This window comes from Tympanuchus pallidicinctus, unplaced genomic scaffold (assembly GCF_026119805.1).
Source record: "Tympanuchus pallidicinctus isolate F22 unplaced genomic scaffold, pur_lepc_1.0 scaffold24, whole genome shotgun sequence".
In the NCBI taxonomy this organism is placed as follows: domain Eukaryota; kingdom Metazoa; phylum Chordata; class Aves; order Galliformes; family Phasianidae; genus Tympanuchus; species Tympanuchus pallidicinctus.
The window spans coordinates 842,540-859,039 of record NW_026294741.1 but is presented as its reverse complement, the minus strand read 5'-3'; the positions used below and the strand labels follow the sequence as shown (position 1 = coordinate 859,039).

The window sequence follows — 16,500 nt, the reverse complement described above, 5'->3', positions numbered from 1 at the left end:
AAACCTACAGCACTGTTTGTACGCCGTCCTTAAGCTCTGTTTTAGTTCTAGTGACATTTGGCATCCGCAGACGCAAGGACTCGGCCGGACCCGCTCCGCAGCGGGGCAACGCACCATCAGCCCCGGCGGACCGGACCCACCACAGGGCGGACCGGGCCGGGCCCGGCGTCACTCCTCTCCCCATCTCTCGGTGTGCCAACGGCCGGGCTCAGCCGGGGCGAGGCCCGAGTCCCGACGTACCTGCGGGGGCCAGGGGGACCGTAAAGTGGGCTGAAGGCAGCAAGAGGCTGAGGCGGGAACCGCTGAGGCGGACAGGGGGACGCCGAGGTGGGCGCTGAGGCGGGAGCCGCTGATGCTCCCGCTCAGGAACGCTGAGGCGGAGCGGCCGCCCGCGCCCCCTCGCGGAGCCGCTGCCATCTGCGCGGGACGAGCGCTCCGCGGCGCGGCTCGGCGCGCTGCGTGCTGCTACGCGGTAACTGCCCGGAGAGGAGAGGAGAGGCGAGGCGGGGCGGGGCGAGCCGCCTCCTGCCCTCTCTCCCTCCCTCCTTCCTTCCCTGCCCGCCGCTCCCCCCGCCGTCGCCGCCGCCTCTCCTCCCCGGCCTCCCTGATGCCGAGGAATGGATAGAGCGGCTGCCCTGCGAGCCGCCGGCATGCTGGAGAGGAAGGAGCGGGGCGGCGAGGCGGCGGGGCCGGCCGTGCGGAGCACCGTGCAGCAGTGCGGGCTGCTCCAGGACCTCATCGACATCTCACTGTCCAACCTGCGCGGGCTCCGCACCAAGTGCGCCGCGTCCAACGACCTGACCCAGCAGGAGATCCGCACCCTGGAGGTACGGGCCAGGGAAGCCCCGGCGCCGGGATGCGCCGGTCCAGGGGCCGGGCCCTGTCGCCAGCGCCGGGAGCTGGCGCTCTTTCAGGGTACCGGGCCGTGGGGAGGGGAGGGAAGGGGGAGGGAGAAGCCCTGCATTTCTGCCCGGGCGCAGAGGGGAGCGAGGCGACGCGGAAGGGAAGCAGGAAGGGGGATCGGCCGCCTCTCCGCGCAAGCTGCGGGGCCTCGCCGTCCTGTCGCGGTCCCGTCGGGCCACCGGCAGCGAGGCATCCCGCCTGCCCAGTGCTGCGCCGGTGCCCGCGGCGAGGGAAGGCGCGCCGGGCCGGACAGGTGCGGGAGCCGCGGGCAGGCCGCGATGAGCCCCCGCCCCTCCGCGCTGCTGCCGCCCGGCTGCCGGCCTGTGGCGGACTGCGCGCCCAGGGTGGCAGGTGCGGGGCGAGGCGGGGACCGGAGGTGCTTTCGGAGTGCCTGGCTGAGCCGAGGCGCCGCGTGCCTTGTCCCAGGATGCTGGACGCGCAGATGTTTCCCGCGGGTCTCTGGTGTTTGTTTCTGGTGGCTCCTGCTCTGTCCTTCCAGGCCTGTCTCTCTGTCCCTGGCTCGGTTTCGCTGATCTAATCCGATCCTCCTTTCCGCTCCGTTGGTGTGGCTGACGGCGGCGTTGCGGTCCACGTTGGAGAGATGCTCCGCTGTTCAGAGGCGTTAAGCAGAATCCTTTATGCAGAGAACGTGTGCTTTTTTGATGCTTTCAAACACGATCTGACTGTATGCATGAGTGTTTGGAAAGGAATTCGGAGTTGTTCCGTTTGTTTGACCTTAAATACTGAATAGTGCTTCCCTTTGCCTTATGTGCAGGTAATGCTGCTCTGAGCAGAGTACACAGTTCCCACCTATCTCCTTCTTGGTCAGAAGTGGAGGCCAGTGCTCCTTTTCCCTAGCCCAGTTCTGCGGGCTGCAGAGCTGGAGCATCAAGCTCAGAGAAGGAAAATCCTTGTAATAGTGAACCTAGAACAAACATATGCTAGAAAGTCCCTCACTTAAATGAAGCTAGGGAAAACAAATGATGGTAACTCTCAGCATAGCCTTTTAGAAATCTATTGTTTCTTCCTCAGCCTTTCTTTCCTAAAAAAAAAAAAAAAAAAAGAAAAGAAAAGAAAAGAAAAAAGAAAAAAGTTGGTAGTTTTTTCTTCCTGCCACCTCCAAATAGCCTTCAAAAGACTATTCTTCATAACAGTACTTCTGTAGACTTTTGGCAACTCTGCTGTCTTTCCTGCTCAAACAATGTAAATCACCATCAGTTTGGAAAACGATCGTCAGTATTTTGCTGGTGGACCCATTCTGAAAGGAAACCTTTAATCACAGAGTCCAAAGGCCTGCTATCATCTTCAGGTTGTTCTGAAAGCAACAAAAATTATTGCTACTGATAGTTACTGAATGTGTATCTGCATTCCTTAAGCAATTATCTGCGTAAACCAATGGGTGCCACATTCACCGGTGATCATAAAATTTGTCCCTCATCAGAAGAATCTCTGATGTGCTCCCCAGTACGTGATTTCTCTGGGAATTCAACCCAGTGCTGAATCCCTGCCATCCCATGAAGCTACGGGAACAGGTACAGACTTTCTGCCCTTCGCTCTCTTCAGTTGCCTGTGCCTGAAGACATGATGTCAAGCAGGGGCTCAATCTCTCGCTTAGTGACTCTGCGCAGTCTGACGTGGGTTTGTGTGCCGCTGCTGAGCACAGAACCGGGCTGTAGGAACTGAGGGTCTGCGTTTGTTTTCATGTTGTGATTTCTCGCGCTGTACCATGGGGACTCCTGGAGGGCTGCAGGGCTGCCCCAGTAACAGGTGGCCTTTGTCATTGTGCTGGTTGTCATTGTGCCATATTAACGTGTCAGAAATGTGTGCATATGTGCTCATACACATTTGCCTATCCGATCAAGTCAGTTCAGGAAGATGCTCCAATACTGCACAGAGCCAGTGTTAGCAATAGCCTGACTGCAGCATCATTCACTGTGCAGCCTGTGAGCAGCTCCTTGCCAGTCAGTCGCAGCGTAATGAGAAGCTGCGAATTCGGACATCTCCAGGAGCCACTGCATGGCTTCATGGATCCTGCATAGTGGCTACTGGTGGTATGGCTGCTGGGCCTGCAAACCTCATGGGTGCTTTGTTATGATCCTAAATGTCTCATGTTCATGCGCAGAAATGTCTTTGTGGAAAAAGAATTATGAGAACTTATCTGCATTATATAACTGGTAAACTGTACAGCAAAGCCACAGGGATGTGACAAAACCATGACATAGATGCAAGGAACAAACTGGAAGCAGGCTGTACTACTTTGGGAGGGGAGGAGACTTAACTCTAGAAGTTAAGAAGTGGCTCCTGTAGCCAAATACCAGGCTGCACGTGTCTTTTGAAGACAGTCCAATGTACTACATCAAAAATCAGTTTTGATTAAAAACAAAAAATGAAACTGATAAAGAACAAAAAGCAATGGAAGCTTCTCTAATATAGTCGGTACATAGTTCTTGTATGTTGAAAACTTTCATAATGTCTAGTTTTAGTATCAGACCTGTGAATGTGACAGGTGAAGGGATATCTCCTTGAACACAACATTCTGTATCTGTAAACCACAGATGTTCTGACCAAACAGGTGTAGCAGTGAGTGCTGCTGGGTGAACACGGCTGTCTTAAACCCTGTGTCATGCAGGTCAGACAGCAGTGCATGCTCACTGCCACTTCTGGTTCCCAGGTTAGCACAGCCCTGGAGTAAAGTTCTGAAAGCAGTAGCACTATGAATTGAATTAGCATCCTAAAGCATCAGTGAAAAACAAATCTAAATGTATGTTACTTTTTACCCAAGATCTACTGTCTTTATCCTTTTTCCTCTGAGTCTTCGTAGCCTGTCATGTACACCACGTGATTCATGATCTGTGCGTACTTCAAAGTTAAGAACGTCAATATAACTAAAGGTGAGGTTGTGTGCATGTTTATGTCCCTCCTAATTTACTGAAATGCATCAAGGCTTTCCTCGTTCCTCTTTGTGCACAAGGTCTCAAACTGAAGCGCATGGGAGATAAGGATGCCAAACTGGAACCCCAGCAGGAAAAAATAAGCACTCATCAGTCTAAAGACTGTAGTCAGAACTTTCTGCAATGTAGAAAGAAGAAGGGGGAAAGAAAGGACTGTGGGAATTACTTAAAAGTAATGTGCTTAGATATGTTCCATGAGCTGAGCCCGTTTCACATGTATGAAGGCTGTTTCTTAGAAGGGCAGGGAGTTTCCTTGTAGTACAAAGTAGATTGTGCTGGCTTAGTTACTAGCAGAGTCGGTTCTCTGATACCATGAGGTCTTGTATTTTCTTAATTTTTATGTTTTACTGAGTTAGTGCTTGAGTGTTTTTACCCTACGCTTTGGTGTATGGTTTTCTTTCAGTTCTGTCCTCGCAGGTTTACTCATTTCTCAAGTAGACTACAAAACTGAAGTGGAAAATAATGAGAGCAAACAATTTCTTGCCATGGGGTAAGCACCCAGTGTTGCCCCCAGATATCTTTGCAGAAAACTGTCACAGTTTTTAACTCTGTCCTTGTGCTAATCCCTTGCATCACCATTAAACTGCTTTTGCAAAGTTAGAGGTATATTTTTTTAGCTTGTTTGTTGTTTTTTTTTTGGAACAGCGATATCTTTCTAGGTCTGTCTGACTAGGAAGCTGCTAACAGGACGACTCCTCCAACACTGCTAATTGCAACAAAGATGAGGCAGAACTAGGCTGAACTGAGACCCATAGTATGTTTAGATGGGAGAGACAGTTTCTTTCTACCTCGATTTTTACATCATAAGAGCCAACTAGAGTGCTTCTGGGAAGGAAGCAAACTGGTTATGGTGGGAGTGTCGGGGTGGGGCTGCAGCATGCATTTAAGAAAACTGCTTTAATTCTCCTTGGTGACCTTTGTCTCTGATGGAGACATCCTTGGCCCAGTGGGCAGAGATCACTTTGACCTCTTTCTCAGAAATGTCTTTTGTTCAGAATCTCCAGAAAATCTAATACCAGGTCGGAAAGCCTGATTGGAGCTGTGCTGTGTCACAAATAAGTCTGTGACTCCTCAAATCAGTCTTTCAGTTTGGCTGAATGATACCTATAGGTAAAATATGTTGGAACTTGCTTTATCGTTATCTTCATTCACTTGGTAATTTGACTAGAGAAGGCTTATCTCTTAACAACCAATCACTGAGCAGAAACAAATGCATTGAAAATGAGGGGACGAATGGAAGGTGAAGAGCTGTAATTGTCCAGACTTGCAGACTGGAAGTTGGTTATGTGGTATGCGTAAGTAACGAAAGACTGTGTTCCTAAATTTTATGTAGGGAGCAGTGAATTTTTCAGGCCAAACTGCAACCTGTAGCCACATGTTTATAAGCCCTGCTCAGCTGAAAAGACTTCCTTTTCTAACAAGTCTTACATAAGAGATGTTCTTCCCTTACTTCATCTCACTTTTTGCATACATGCAGTGCATTTGTTTTTTCTCAGAGGTGAGCAGAAAGTTTACTTTTTTTCTACATTTGTGCATCTATTTGTATAAAATAGGCTTCAACAGAGAATCTCTTTGACTTGGAAGAAGAGAGAACCATGTGTTATTACAAAGTCATCATCTGTTCTTTCTAACAGCATGTCTCTGCATATGATCAGAATTCGTACGTTGTAACAAGTTAGCTTATGTCCCACAATTAATTTTATATAAATGTTTACGTAAGGAGTCATCATGTTTTAACATACCTGGGATAAGCTCTGATGTGTAGGTTGCCATCACGATGAAGATGCAAAATGGCTTGCTCTTCACTTTTTAAGCTCTGTATGTACTTATCTCCTTGACTGGATTCTATGAAGCACTAAATGGGAAGCAAGAAGGAAAGGATCACAGTAAGTCTTAATAGTGCTTTTGTCTCCAAAATTCTGTTGCTGCTGGATTGCGTTACAGCAGAATTATTTCTGCTTGGAGCCAGCGTGGAGGTCCGTACAGCAGCTGAACGCAGTGAAGTTCACCGGTATGTACGTGCCTGCACACACTGACAGGAACCCACAGGCTGTCGTGCTTGACAAGCCTCGCTCTCCACATACAAATTCTGATGTGTATTGCATGTTCAGAATTGATGCAATCAGGCAAGTAGCCCAGCCTGAACTCCAGTTATATCTAGCTAAACCTGTGGCTGTAACCAGTTTTGCATAGATAGCACTTGAACAGAGCTTGATGTGCTAGTCGAGTTCAGATGGCAGCAGGTAACTGCATTTTGCACAACAAAAACCCCAGTGAGTGTTAAGGCTGCATACGGGTGACAGATTTACAGATATGAGTCAGCATGGTGGTACATAAATTTATCACCTGTTGTTCATAAGTGGGAACAATTAACAAAAGTCTTGCAACACGCAGAATTATTTAGGGAATAGTTACACTTAAAAATACATTGACACCACAGACCACGTGATCTTTCAGATGCTGGTGGGATAAAACTTACTTTCTTTAAGGCTAAGGTTTCCCATCCTTTTTTTTCAGCCAATGCGGGCGCTTTCTCTTTCCAAAAGACAAATTATAATGAAATCATTCTTGGCTATCTGTCACTGTTTTGGGGATTGGAGAATGTATTGGCTAGATTACTGCTGTGGTGAAGGGTGCAGCACAGAATGATGTACAGATGACACCACCCAGCGACACTGACTCAGACATATCTTAGAGACCTTCCTCCTAGCCCATTTCTCATTCCCATGGAGTAATCCCACACGACCAGCAGCTACAGCAAAGCAGTGGTTTAGTTGCCACAGCTGGTAAGCAAGGAAACAGGATCTTTGACTCTGGAAGCATACCTGTTCCAAAAGAGATGGACTGCCTTTCCAGATGCAACTCCTGAGCAGGGCTGCTATGCCATTTACAGATGATCCCAGAGATTATCCTAGCCCAACAGTACTCTCGTGGGAGACATGAGAAACACTTGTTTCCTACAAACGGAAGCCATGATGGCAGGTAAAAACAAGAGCTTTGCATTAGAAATGCCCACTCCTACATATGGCCTGAGAATTTTTTAGTTTGTCTTTCTTTTGATCAGTCAGAAGTGATTCGGGGAAGGGATTGCAGCAAGAGTGTAGTGTAGAATATGTTGTTAGATGTCTGACTCAAATACACTTAATGAATGAGAGGAAAAAAGGAACAGCTTCCTGCCTTCTCAGCAGTGATTTTCCTAAAAGGAGAAAACAAGGAGTTTGATTCTTCTTCTTATGCTTGGGGAAGTTGTTGAAATTATAGAGTTGAAAGCTGGGGGCTGAACCCAAATGCAGACCCATGGCATTCTCTGTCCAGTTGCAACAAGTCTCCAGGAATAAAACAGGTGAATGCTGCTCATTGCTTTGAAATGTTTTGTGAGCAGAGGTCGGGTGTCTGTCATTCCTTTTCTGTGTAGAGAGGAAGTCTAATTTGCATTGCGTGCATCTCATGGACACTTAGTAGAATAAGGAACCATGCCTTGATAAGGGGCTAGAGAGTGCCTGTGAAGTGATGATTATTCTATGATTCTTAGTTATCCCAGGTGGAATAGCTCTAATAGCAGAAACTGTGCGATCTGCTTAAGAGCAGTAATTAGCATGGCACTGAGGAACCTTGCTGGGATGCAGCAGATCCAGGCTCTCAGTTGGGTATGTGACACTGCTGGAAGAACCAGGTGAGCACAGCTTTCAGAATGCAGCCAGGAGGTGGACGGGGCAGTTTGCAGGTCTGTGGTCTGAATCCCTGAAAATGCTTGGAAGCCTTTTGCAAGGAAGTTTTAAAGGTTGGCAAACAGTTTCCTGCCCAGTCCTACTTTTGTTATTTGCTTCTAAAACATGGGGTGTCGATTTATTAAAGAACTTTCACTTCTGTTTGAAGCAACCTAAATTTAGAAAGGAAGTCTTGGGCTTCTCATTACTGCTGTGTGTGTAGGCTGCTGTAGGGTCTTGCAGATTCCAGTGTGAGGCTGTATTTTTAGCTGTTAGCTATGCTGACTAAACTAGAAAGAATAAATAATAAGTATTTATTTCCAGATTGAGAACTTCAATCAGGAGTAACGACTGCAAGTTATTAGGTAGGGGTTGCAAATGGATTGGTCAGTAAGTAATTACTGAAAGATGCATAAGATGTGTGACTGTATCCCCTATGCACCTACAGTGCTCAATAATTTATCCATCCTTAAGGCATTGACAATTTTCTATCAACAGTTTTCATCTTCCAGAACAGTGTTGGTTTTTTTCTTTTTACCTTGTTAGTAAGCTAGAGGGTTAAACTCTGCTTTAGGAGATAGTTGCAGCTCCACCAAAATAAGCAGAAGTTCGTAAGTTTTTGTTGCGTGGAGTTTCAGGGAAAAGAGAAACTGTTTTTGACTGAACTTTCCGCAGAAGACTTCTGACTTTCAGATATCGCCTTTTAAAAACTTAATCAGCTAAGCAAGACATTTCAGTTTAGGGGCCATTTGTCTTACTGATCAAAACTGAAACTTTCTGCAAACGGAAACACTTCATACAAAGACCTGTAACTCTCCACAGTTTCGATGGAGATAGTTCTGAGTGCTGCAGGCCAGCACCACTTAGCATTAGACTCTCTTAGTGCAGTGAGGGTCAGATGCAGTATTTATTTTCCTAATTTTAGTGAATTCTGGAAGCTATATTCGTGTCTGTTTTCCCTTGTTTTAAGGAAACAGCTGACACTGAGATAAACCAAGGTGAGCACAAACACTAGAGACTTTGCATTTCCTTACACAACAAAGCTGGAAGAAACCCCAGAGTGGATGTCAAAGGGCTTGCCAACCCTGTTTGTATTAAATAAGGATATTATGTGTGTCAAAACTGGCTGAGTGCGGCAGGCCTGACTTGGCCACTGTTGTATCGCTGGCGTTTTGGATGGTATAATGAGGCAGAGCTTCTGCAGGCCGCCTGCCATTGCAACCCGCATTCCAGGACCATCTGCAGTCATGGACAGTGACCTGGAGGGAGTCTACAGAGCTGAGGCTTAGAGGCAGAAAGGAGAAGATTTTTTGGTAGTGATGTTTAATGCTTGTCTGTAGCAGTAATTACCTGTTTGCATCTAACCAAACAGGCCTTATCTGGTACCAGCTGCCAGTCTGCAACTGAAGGCACAGCTAACTTGGCTTAATACTTCTGCTAGGTTAGTAGTAGTATTTAGGTTTTCATTCTTATGGAAACTTAATCTATAGCTTAATCATCCTGCTGCCAAGACATGCAACAGTCCCAAAGATGTGTTCTTTCCTCTTTTTTTTCCTCCTGTGTTATTCAGATTGCCCTATTTGCCAACACTGACTAATTTGTGATCTGAAGCTAAGAGCTTTGAAGTTAATGGTTTCCTCACAATGTAAGATTTCAAGTTGAAGGTAGTAGCATCTATTCCTTCATTCCTTTGCCAAGAAATGAGCTACTGGGGCAAGAGCAATGCAGTGGCGATGCAGCACTGCTCTTAGCTGAAGCCCACTGTAATGTTTGAGAGCTCCTTACAGGCTCTTGTGCTCTGTATCAAACTGCCTTGCCCTGCTTCTTAGTGAAGGTACATTCATTTCCTAAAGCAATGTACAGAAATTACTCTGATTGTTGATGAGACAGATGACTTTGTGATGCAGTGTAGCAGCTAAGAGCTGTTTGGAACAGGGCGAGAAGACTTCAGGAGAGAAAACAGTTGCCCAGGTGTCTTTGTGATGGCAATTCCAGTCCTGCAGGAATCTTGCAGTAAGAGCTCTGAAATGTGCTGACCAGCCACTGCTGCAGCTGCTCTTGCACAAATAGTTCAGGGTTAGCACACCGCTGATGTAAAGATCTCTAGGGGGAGAAGAAAATGCCCGCTACCTGTTCACCTTTGGAGGCCGTTTTTTTGCAGCCCCTCACTTCACTTACTTTAACAACTGCATGAGGCATGACAAGAATGCTGGCTTGCCCTGCGAGTGGGGGCACAGGCAAACAGACCCTATTCTGATAGACTGGAAGTGTCTACGATGTGATATGTGTTTCCAGATGCTTCATTTTCTGCCTTGTCACAGAGCTTTGTCACCTGGCTTCAGCACTGCAGACCTCAGAGACCCCACGGGAGATCCTGACTCAGCAGTTCTGCACAGTTCTGTCTTGCTGGAGCCTGCAGGTGGGTGCAGGGGGAGGGGGAAGCACACGATGAAATGCATGGTCTGATCCTGCCTCTGTATTCATCACAGATCCTGTGCACAATAAATAGGCTGGATCAGCCTTTTTTGTCATCATGTCATCGTGAGGAGAAGAGCCTGGTGTGAGGTCTCTAAAATACGAGGCATGGCCCCTTTATATTGCAAAGAATAATCTCCACATTCAAACTGTATTTTTCAGGGTGAGTTAGCAGCACAGTGCTTCCTGTCAAAGGGCCTGTGCTGTGGGAACAGTATCAGCAAGCACTGCAAGTCTCTGCATTGCTAGAATTCTTTGGAGTTCTTCTAAATGCTGAGCCTGACTCCAGCTGCTTAATGAAGTTTGCTGTGGCTCCAGGATTTATCTGGCCTCAAATTTTGAGGCAGAGGACATGGAGAAAATTGGAGAGCTGCTCTAATGGATGAGGGATTTTGAAATTTACCAGTGAGAATGGTTTGTTTATTTGGGGAAAAAAGATGGTGAGGCTTTTTCCTTGAAGTCCTGATACCAGGACAGTCCTTTTTCTCTAAAGTTATGAAACATTGAGGAGACTTCACAGCTTAAAATCTGAGGCCAAGTGAAATGTGGGTAGAAAGAGGCAGATTGATCAGTGACCAGTTGGTGGTTTTGTGTTTGGTTTTGTTTTGTTTTGTTTTAATCTTCACTGCTGGGGTTTGGGGAAGGTAGTTGGCAATACAGTCTCAAACCTGCTTCCAGATGCTGACAAGTGGGAAATATACATGCATTAGTGTCTGAGAGCAGGTATGAACCTATGTGACCAAGAGATTATTTATTTTGGATATTGTATCCTATAATACAAGCAACAGTTATTCTTCTGGGTGCGTGCATTGATAACTTTTTTAAAAGTATTGAATCTCCTACTGGAGCAGTTTCCACTCAGCTTTCTGCACTCAGCCCAATTCCCATGTTTATCATAACTTTGTTTTGCTACTCAAAAGAATCAGCTCAGATCTCCTGTGCCCAGAGCCTGAGACCCAACTTGGCAGCCTCTATCAATCTACCCCAGCCAAAAATAAGTGTGACTTCGAGGTCAGGGCATTCCTCTCTTTTGAAACTCCATAGTGTGTCTACTGCTGCATGACTTGTCCAAGTTTGACCTATTTGTAGAATAGTATCTATCCTATCTGCTGCTCATCACTAAACGATGCAGTGAATGCTTTCCAACCTGGTTGCCTAAGATATTAGGTACTTAATCTACAAATGCCCAAGTGCCACTCGTGAGAACAGCCAGTACTCTTGCTGCTGCTTCAGATGCCCAAAGGCAGAAAGAAAAAATGACTTCCATAAAAGCCAACATCAGACAAGTAGAGATCATCACAACTCTATGCAGATAAAGGTACCTTTTTTCTAAATTGTTTTCTCATGTTCTGATGAGCTTCCACTTGCCATCTGCCCTTTACACAGTTGTCATACCATTATCTGTTCTTTCAGAGACAATTCCATTAGATCTTTCAGTAGGTTTTAATCAAGTGTTATGGGGTTGCTGGTAAATTATTTACAGTCATATCACTTGATAAAACACTTGGTCTGCTAAAGCTATCACGTAAGTGACCTACCTGTAGCAAAAAGCACAGCTGGCTTTGACTTAGGACCCCACTTGCGTTGCTTGGGGTTATTCGGTTGGCATTAAATGAATGTCAGGCTATGTGAGCCCATGTTCCACATGCAGTAACACATACTGAATATGGCCGTGCTGAAAACAATGGAGTTGAAGCGCCTTAAAACAAGAGTTAAGAGCTGAATTTAGCTCTACTCTCTGCTGACTCAGTTCTTTTATCAGTGCCTTTCAAGGCTGAATAACTTAAACACTCACTTGAAGATCCTGCTATTTTAATGGCAGTGCTGTCTGCTTGTACTGTCTTCAGACTTGGTCTGATGTAAATTGTTTTTGTGACAAGCAAGGTAGTAGGAAACAATACTCAAATAGGAAAGCAAAGTGAGAAAGTGTGGTATTTGTAGAAGATATAAGGATTATTTCTCTGCCTTATTGATGGAAGCCAGTATCAGGAATTGTTAAAAGTGAGCACAAACTCATGGATATCAAGTCCTATCCAAGCCCCATATAAGCAAATAGAAATTGGATGATCAGGTGGGCTTGTTAACTCAGAGCTCAAAAAATGAATGTTCTGTTATTAACTACATGAATAAGTGTTACATGCATTGCTCTGACTCATCATACCAAACTTCCTAGCTCAGTTGAATGGCTTCTGGATAGCCTATAATATCAGTAGGTCAACATGTACTAAGCTCCAGCTTACTGTAACCTGCACAAATGTATCAATTCTCTGTTATGATCAGGAACTGTTTCGGACTGTTTTGAGATCAGCTTTGTGAGAAGGCTTCAGCAAGAGAGGATACCAGCCTGCCTACATACAAGTATGGAACAACCAAGTGCGAAATTTGATATGGTTAACTTGCATAATATTTGAAACGAGGCTTAAAAGAGAATGTAAATATTGTTGGAGTCCCCTCTCCAGTTCTTATGCCATTGCTGGTTTCCCCTACGAAAACTTTTAGTTGTCTGTACTGAAAGTGTGCTGTGCTCTGAAGGCAGATGCTTTGAGATCAAAAGTTGCAACTTCTCCAGATCCACTACACAAGGACAAAGAATAGTTACCAAGATTGCAAGACCACGCGACAAGGGCTTTACTTCTTCATTCTCTAGAATGGCCAAATCCAACATCGTCTAAGCTAAAAGGAACTGCAGGCAGGCCAGCTATTAATGAGAGCATTTCTACTCTGCAGTTTTTCTAACCTCTTCCAACAGGTAGGTAGGGCAGACTTTCAGAGAAAGTGGTTGGTAGTCCTGGTGTTCCTGAGTATTTGGGAGGCAGGATGAAGTAGAAATAGGAGAAGGAACTTCACTTCACTTGCACCGTACACATCGCACTGTGATTCTCACGTGGGAGTGACCATCACAGATGGCATGGTTACGAGACAAATGCAGCCTTAGCACTGCTTATCTGGATCTGGTATATAAGGCAGACTTGCGCCAGACTATATGCTGGTCTCGGTGTTCAAACTCAAGTGAAACTGTGTGGTACCTTGTTTTATAGCCTGGTCCTTCCTTTCAGCTGCTGTGTAACCCTTAAGCTTTTTCCTCTCTCCTCCCAGTGCTGTGTTTGTTGGTTCCATATATATCATCGCTGATCTGAGGCTTTGTGCAGCTGCTAGGAGTATTTGCCTTTGCAGCAGAAAGGAGGCTGCTCCATGTTACTGAAAGTGCAGCAGTTTCTCCTTTCCCCACCCCCAGAGTTGACTATTATTTATGCAACATGATCTAACCCAGATCGGCTGGGAGCCGATGGTCCAGAGTTCATTTCCAGTTATTATTGTAGTATGGAGTCAGTCTGGTTAGAGGCACTTGTTTTCAGCACAAAACATATACCCTTTGAGAGCATAAACAAACTCTAGGTCACTTAGCTTCATAAAAAAGTGTTTCAGCTAAAAGGAGAAGCAAGCTAGAGTTGAGGCACTGTGAGGAGCTAGTTCAGCAGCCATCTGTTGTAAGCTAAATAGGACCCATTCTATAGAAAGGAGATGGAAGGACCACTAAGCTCTAAAATAGCAGTAGAAGTTTGCCTTTTTAGTCTCTAGAGATATATTGTACAGTTCTTACCTTTGCCTCAGTTATATGTTCAAACTACTGAATTAGGGCATATGTGAATAAAAGATATGCAGAATTACTCTGCCGGGCTGGGGGGCAGAACTCAAAGCCCTGGGCATATCTGGCTATTTCTGACTTTAACGGCAGAGCAATTACACCTGCTGTCACAACCCTGTTCTGGTATGTGGGTGTAGCTACTCTGGAGTTCAGTCATCCTAGCTACCACTAACCCAGCTAATCATCATAGCCAATTTTTTGTTTTCTTTTTTTAATCTGGGATTCTACCAGAAATCCTTAATAGACAAGGCTCTGGCTTTGAAGGCTGGCATATACAGAGGCTGGTTTCCTAGATGAGATAAGAGGCTGAACTTAGATATTCACAAAGTATTCACTTCTAGCATTGAGTACCAACTTGGCCCTCTGTACAGCCTTGACAACAGTAAGCCAATTGTAACCATAAGCAGCACAGAAACACTGAAGAAGTAAGGAAGCTGGGGTACTTAGACAAAAAAGCCTCCTTCAACTCTAGTCATCTGCATGCTAATACAGGAGTTTTGGATTTGAGACTGAAAAGACTTTGTATGGCTCTGAATCTGTACTTGGAGATGAGGCTACCTTATGATAATTCACACTCGTTCCTTTGTTCTAGGTGGTAATCTGTATGCTGCTCTGGAAAGCAAGGGGTCGGGCAGCTCATGGAAACCAGTGTCATGAGAGGCTGTTAAATTCAAAGGCAAAGTTTAGTAGGGCAGCACAGAGTGGGGAAGGGCTGCCTCTCAGCTGGACAAACAGGTCACACAGGTTCCAGACACCCTGTCCCAATGAAAGCAGAGCACCAAAGCTGCAGGATGCTGTCAGGTAGGAGCAGCACCAATACTTGGTAAGATCAAAGGTTAGCAGTTGAGGCTTCGTCAAGTACTACAGTGTTTAAGTGTTCTTTAGCAAGAATCCATCATTATAGTTATTAACGCTAATTATGGTTATCTTACAAAGCACTGTCCCAGTGTCATCAAATGCAGTTTCTAACCCACGATAAACAGCTTTGCTTTTGGTCCTTGATGTAGTCTTGCCTTGCTTTAGGAAGACACCAACTTGGATATTGGGTTCCAACCATTTCTACCCTAATTAGGGAACAGAGGCCACATCCTGCTTTGTCTCTGTAGAGGGAACTCCTACTCTTCCTGTTGCCTCACTCCTGCTCATTTTCCTGCAGCATAGCAGGGAAAGTAGGAAGCAAAGCAACCCAGTCCAGTAGAAAACCTCATACAACACAGCCACAGAAACTCAGTAACTGAAGAACAGTCTTACAGCACAGTCAAACAGCTAGGTTTTTGCACTAGTTCATCTCAGTAATTTTAAAAGAATCAGGAAAAAGGCAATAAATAAAGTCTTTCTGCAGCACTGTTCTTCTGTTTCATAGCATTTCCCTACACCTCACATTAAGCCCAAACTTCTTCAAGTAGTCCTTCATTTTCATTACAACACAGAATCCTCCAGAGGGATGGTCCTGAGGTGTTAGAGAGGAGTTTCTATCTGTAATCTACTGCAGGAAGGTGTCTCCTATGTTTTTGGGTGATTGGCTGTCCAGAATGCTGTTCTCCCTTGTTTGCAAATGCCTAGAAGAAAGTTTCTTAAACTGCGTTAAATCTCACAAGTCTCAAGCATTCTGCAGAGGTCTGACTTAGGTGAATATACTAGGAGTGTAAATGAATACTTCTGCACTAGGAAATCAGGAGTGTTTTGAGGAGAGGTCATTCTTGAACTGAGGATACCTCAGGCATAACTGGAATTCCTGTGCTCAGTGTGCTGTGGCACAATTATGAGATGCACTTGGCATGTTGCATGAGGGTTGTTGTGGGGATACTTGCCTGAAGGGAGGTTCCTGGGCTAAGAGCTCAGTTGCCTACCCACTTGTTTATGTTGTCTACCCGCTTGTAAGAGAAAAGAGGTTAGTCAGCAACTTGATGTTGTTGGTTCTGAGATGGCAGGAAGGGTAACCCGAGGACACGTGGTACTGCAGAAAAAGAGGGAACTGGAAGGATAAACCATATGGGTTTACATGTTTATTTACTGAGAAGGAAAGAAAGCTGACCAGGCAAAAAGGCTCAGTGTGACTCCCTATTACTAATGGCATATCCAGCCCTAGAGGAAAGAAAATGAAAATTCGTACGGACCATTCCATTCTTGAATTCTTTCAGAAACCTTTGGCAGAGCTGAGCTGTGGCTGATCAGCTTTCTGCTTGGTGGCTTATATTTCTGCAAAAGATTTTTCGGTTTTGTGTTTCTTGCTTTGACTGTGCTGAGTGTGTTAGATGTAGTGCTTAGGAAGCATCCTGTAAAACTTATGAGCAAAGTGAAAATCTCTGATCTCTAGTGCATGGCAGATCACTGCCTTTTTCCTTAAATTCTGAAATAAGGAGACGTTGTACAGGTCCAGGATATTTTGAGCAGAGGTGGGGGTTTGGTGTACTTTGTTTTTTTTTGACAATCCCAAACTGCAATTTCGTAGTTGGTTTGCTGTTTTAAAAGACACGTTCAGAGAACATGGCAAGTTGCCACATTCCAGTTGAGCAATTTCCTATAGCTGACATTTTTTTTAAAAAGCGTGTTGTTTTCTCAGCCATTTCCCTCCTCCGTTCTCACTGGCAGATGCAAAAAAAAAAATCAACAAAAAACAAAAAGCAGGAACAACCCGCAGCACAGAAGCCCCAATCCCTGCATTAACGCTCAGACATTTGAAGAGAACGTTCTTTGGAAAGCTATGGAAGGCCAGTGCCTATCAGCAGCGTGCTTCTGCATGTGGATTCACTGCGTAACGTAACCATCTCTTCACCGATAATATGAAGTGGTATGATCTGGTAGGGAATGCTTCATA

The 16,500-nt window shown here is 45.4% G+C and overlaps 1 protein-coding gene across 2 annotated transcripts in view; it reads left to right on the top strand.

The window, feature by feature from the left end:
• The first annotated feature begins 510 nt into the window (after positions 1-510).
• The window catches only part of KSR1 (kinase suppressor of ras 1), a 53,831-nt gene continuing 37,841 nt past the window's right edge, over positions 511-16,500 (top strand). For both annotated transcript variants that reach the window (XM_052689082.1, XM_052689081.1), the window contains exon 1: positions 511-827. In XM_052689082.1, the coding sequence (XP_052545042.1) occupies positions 618-827 (210 nt within the window). In that variant the 5' untranslated portion in view covers positions 511-617. The remainder of the gene's footprint in view (positions 828-16,500) is intronic.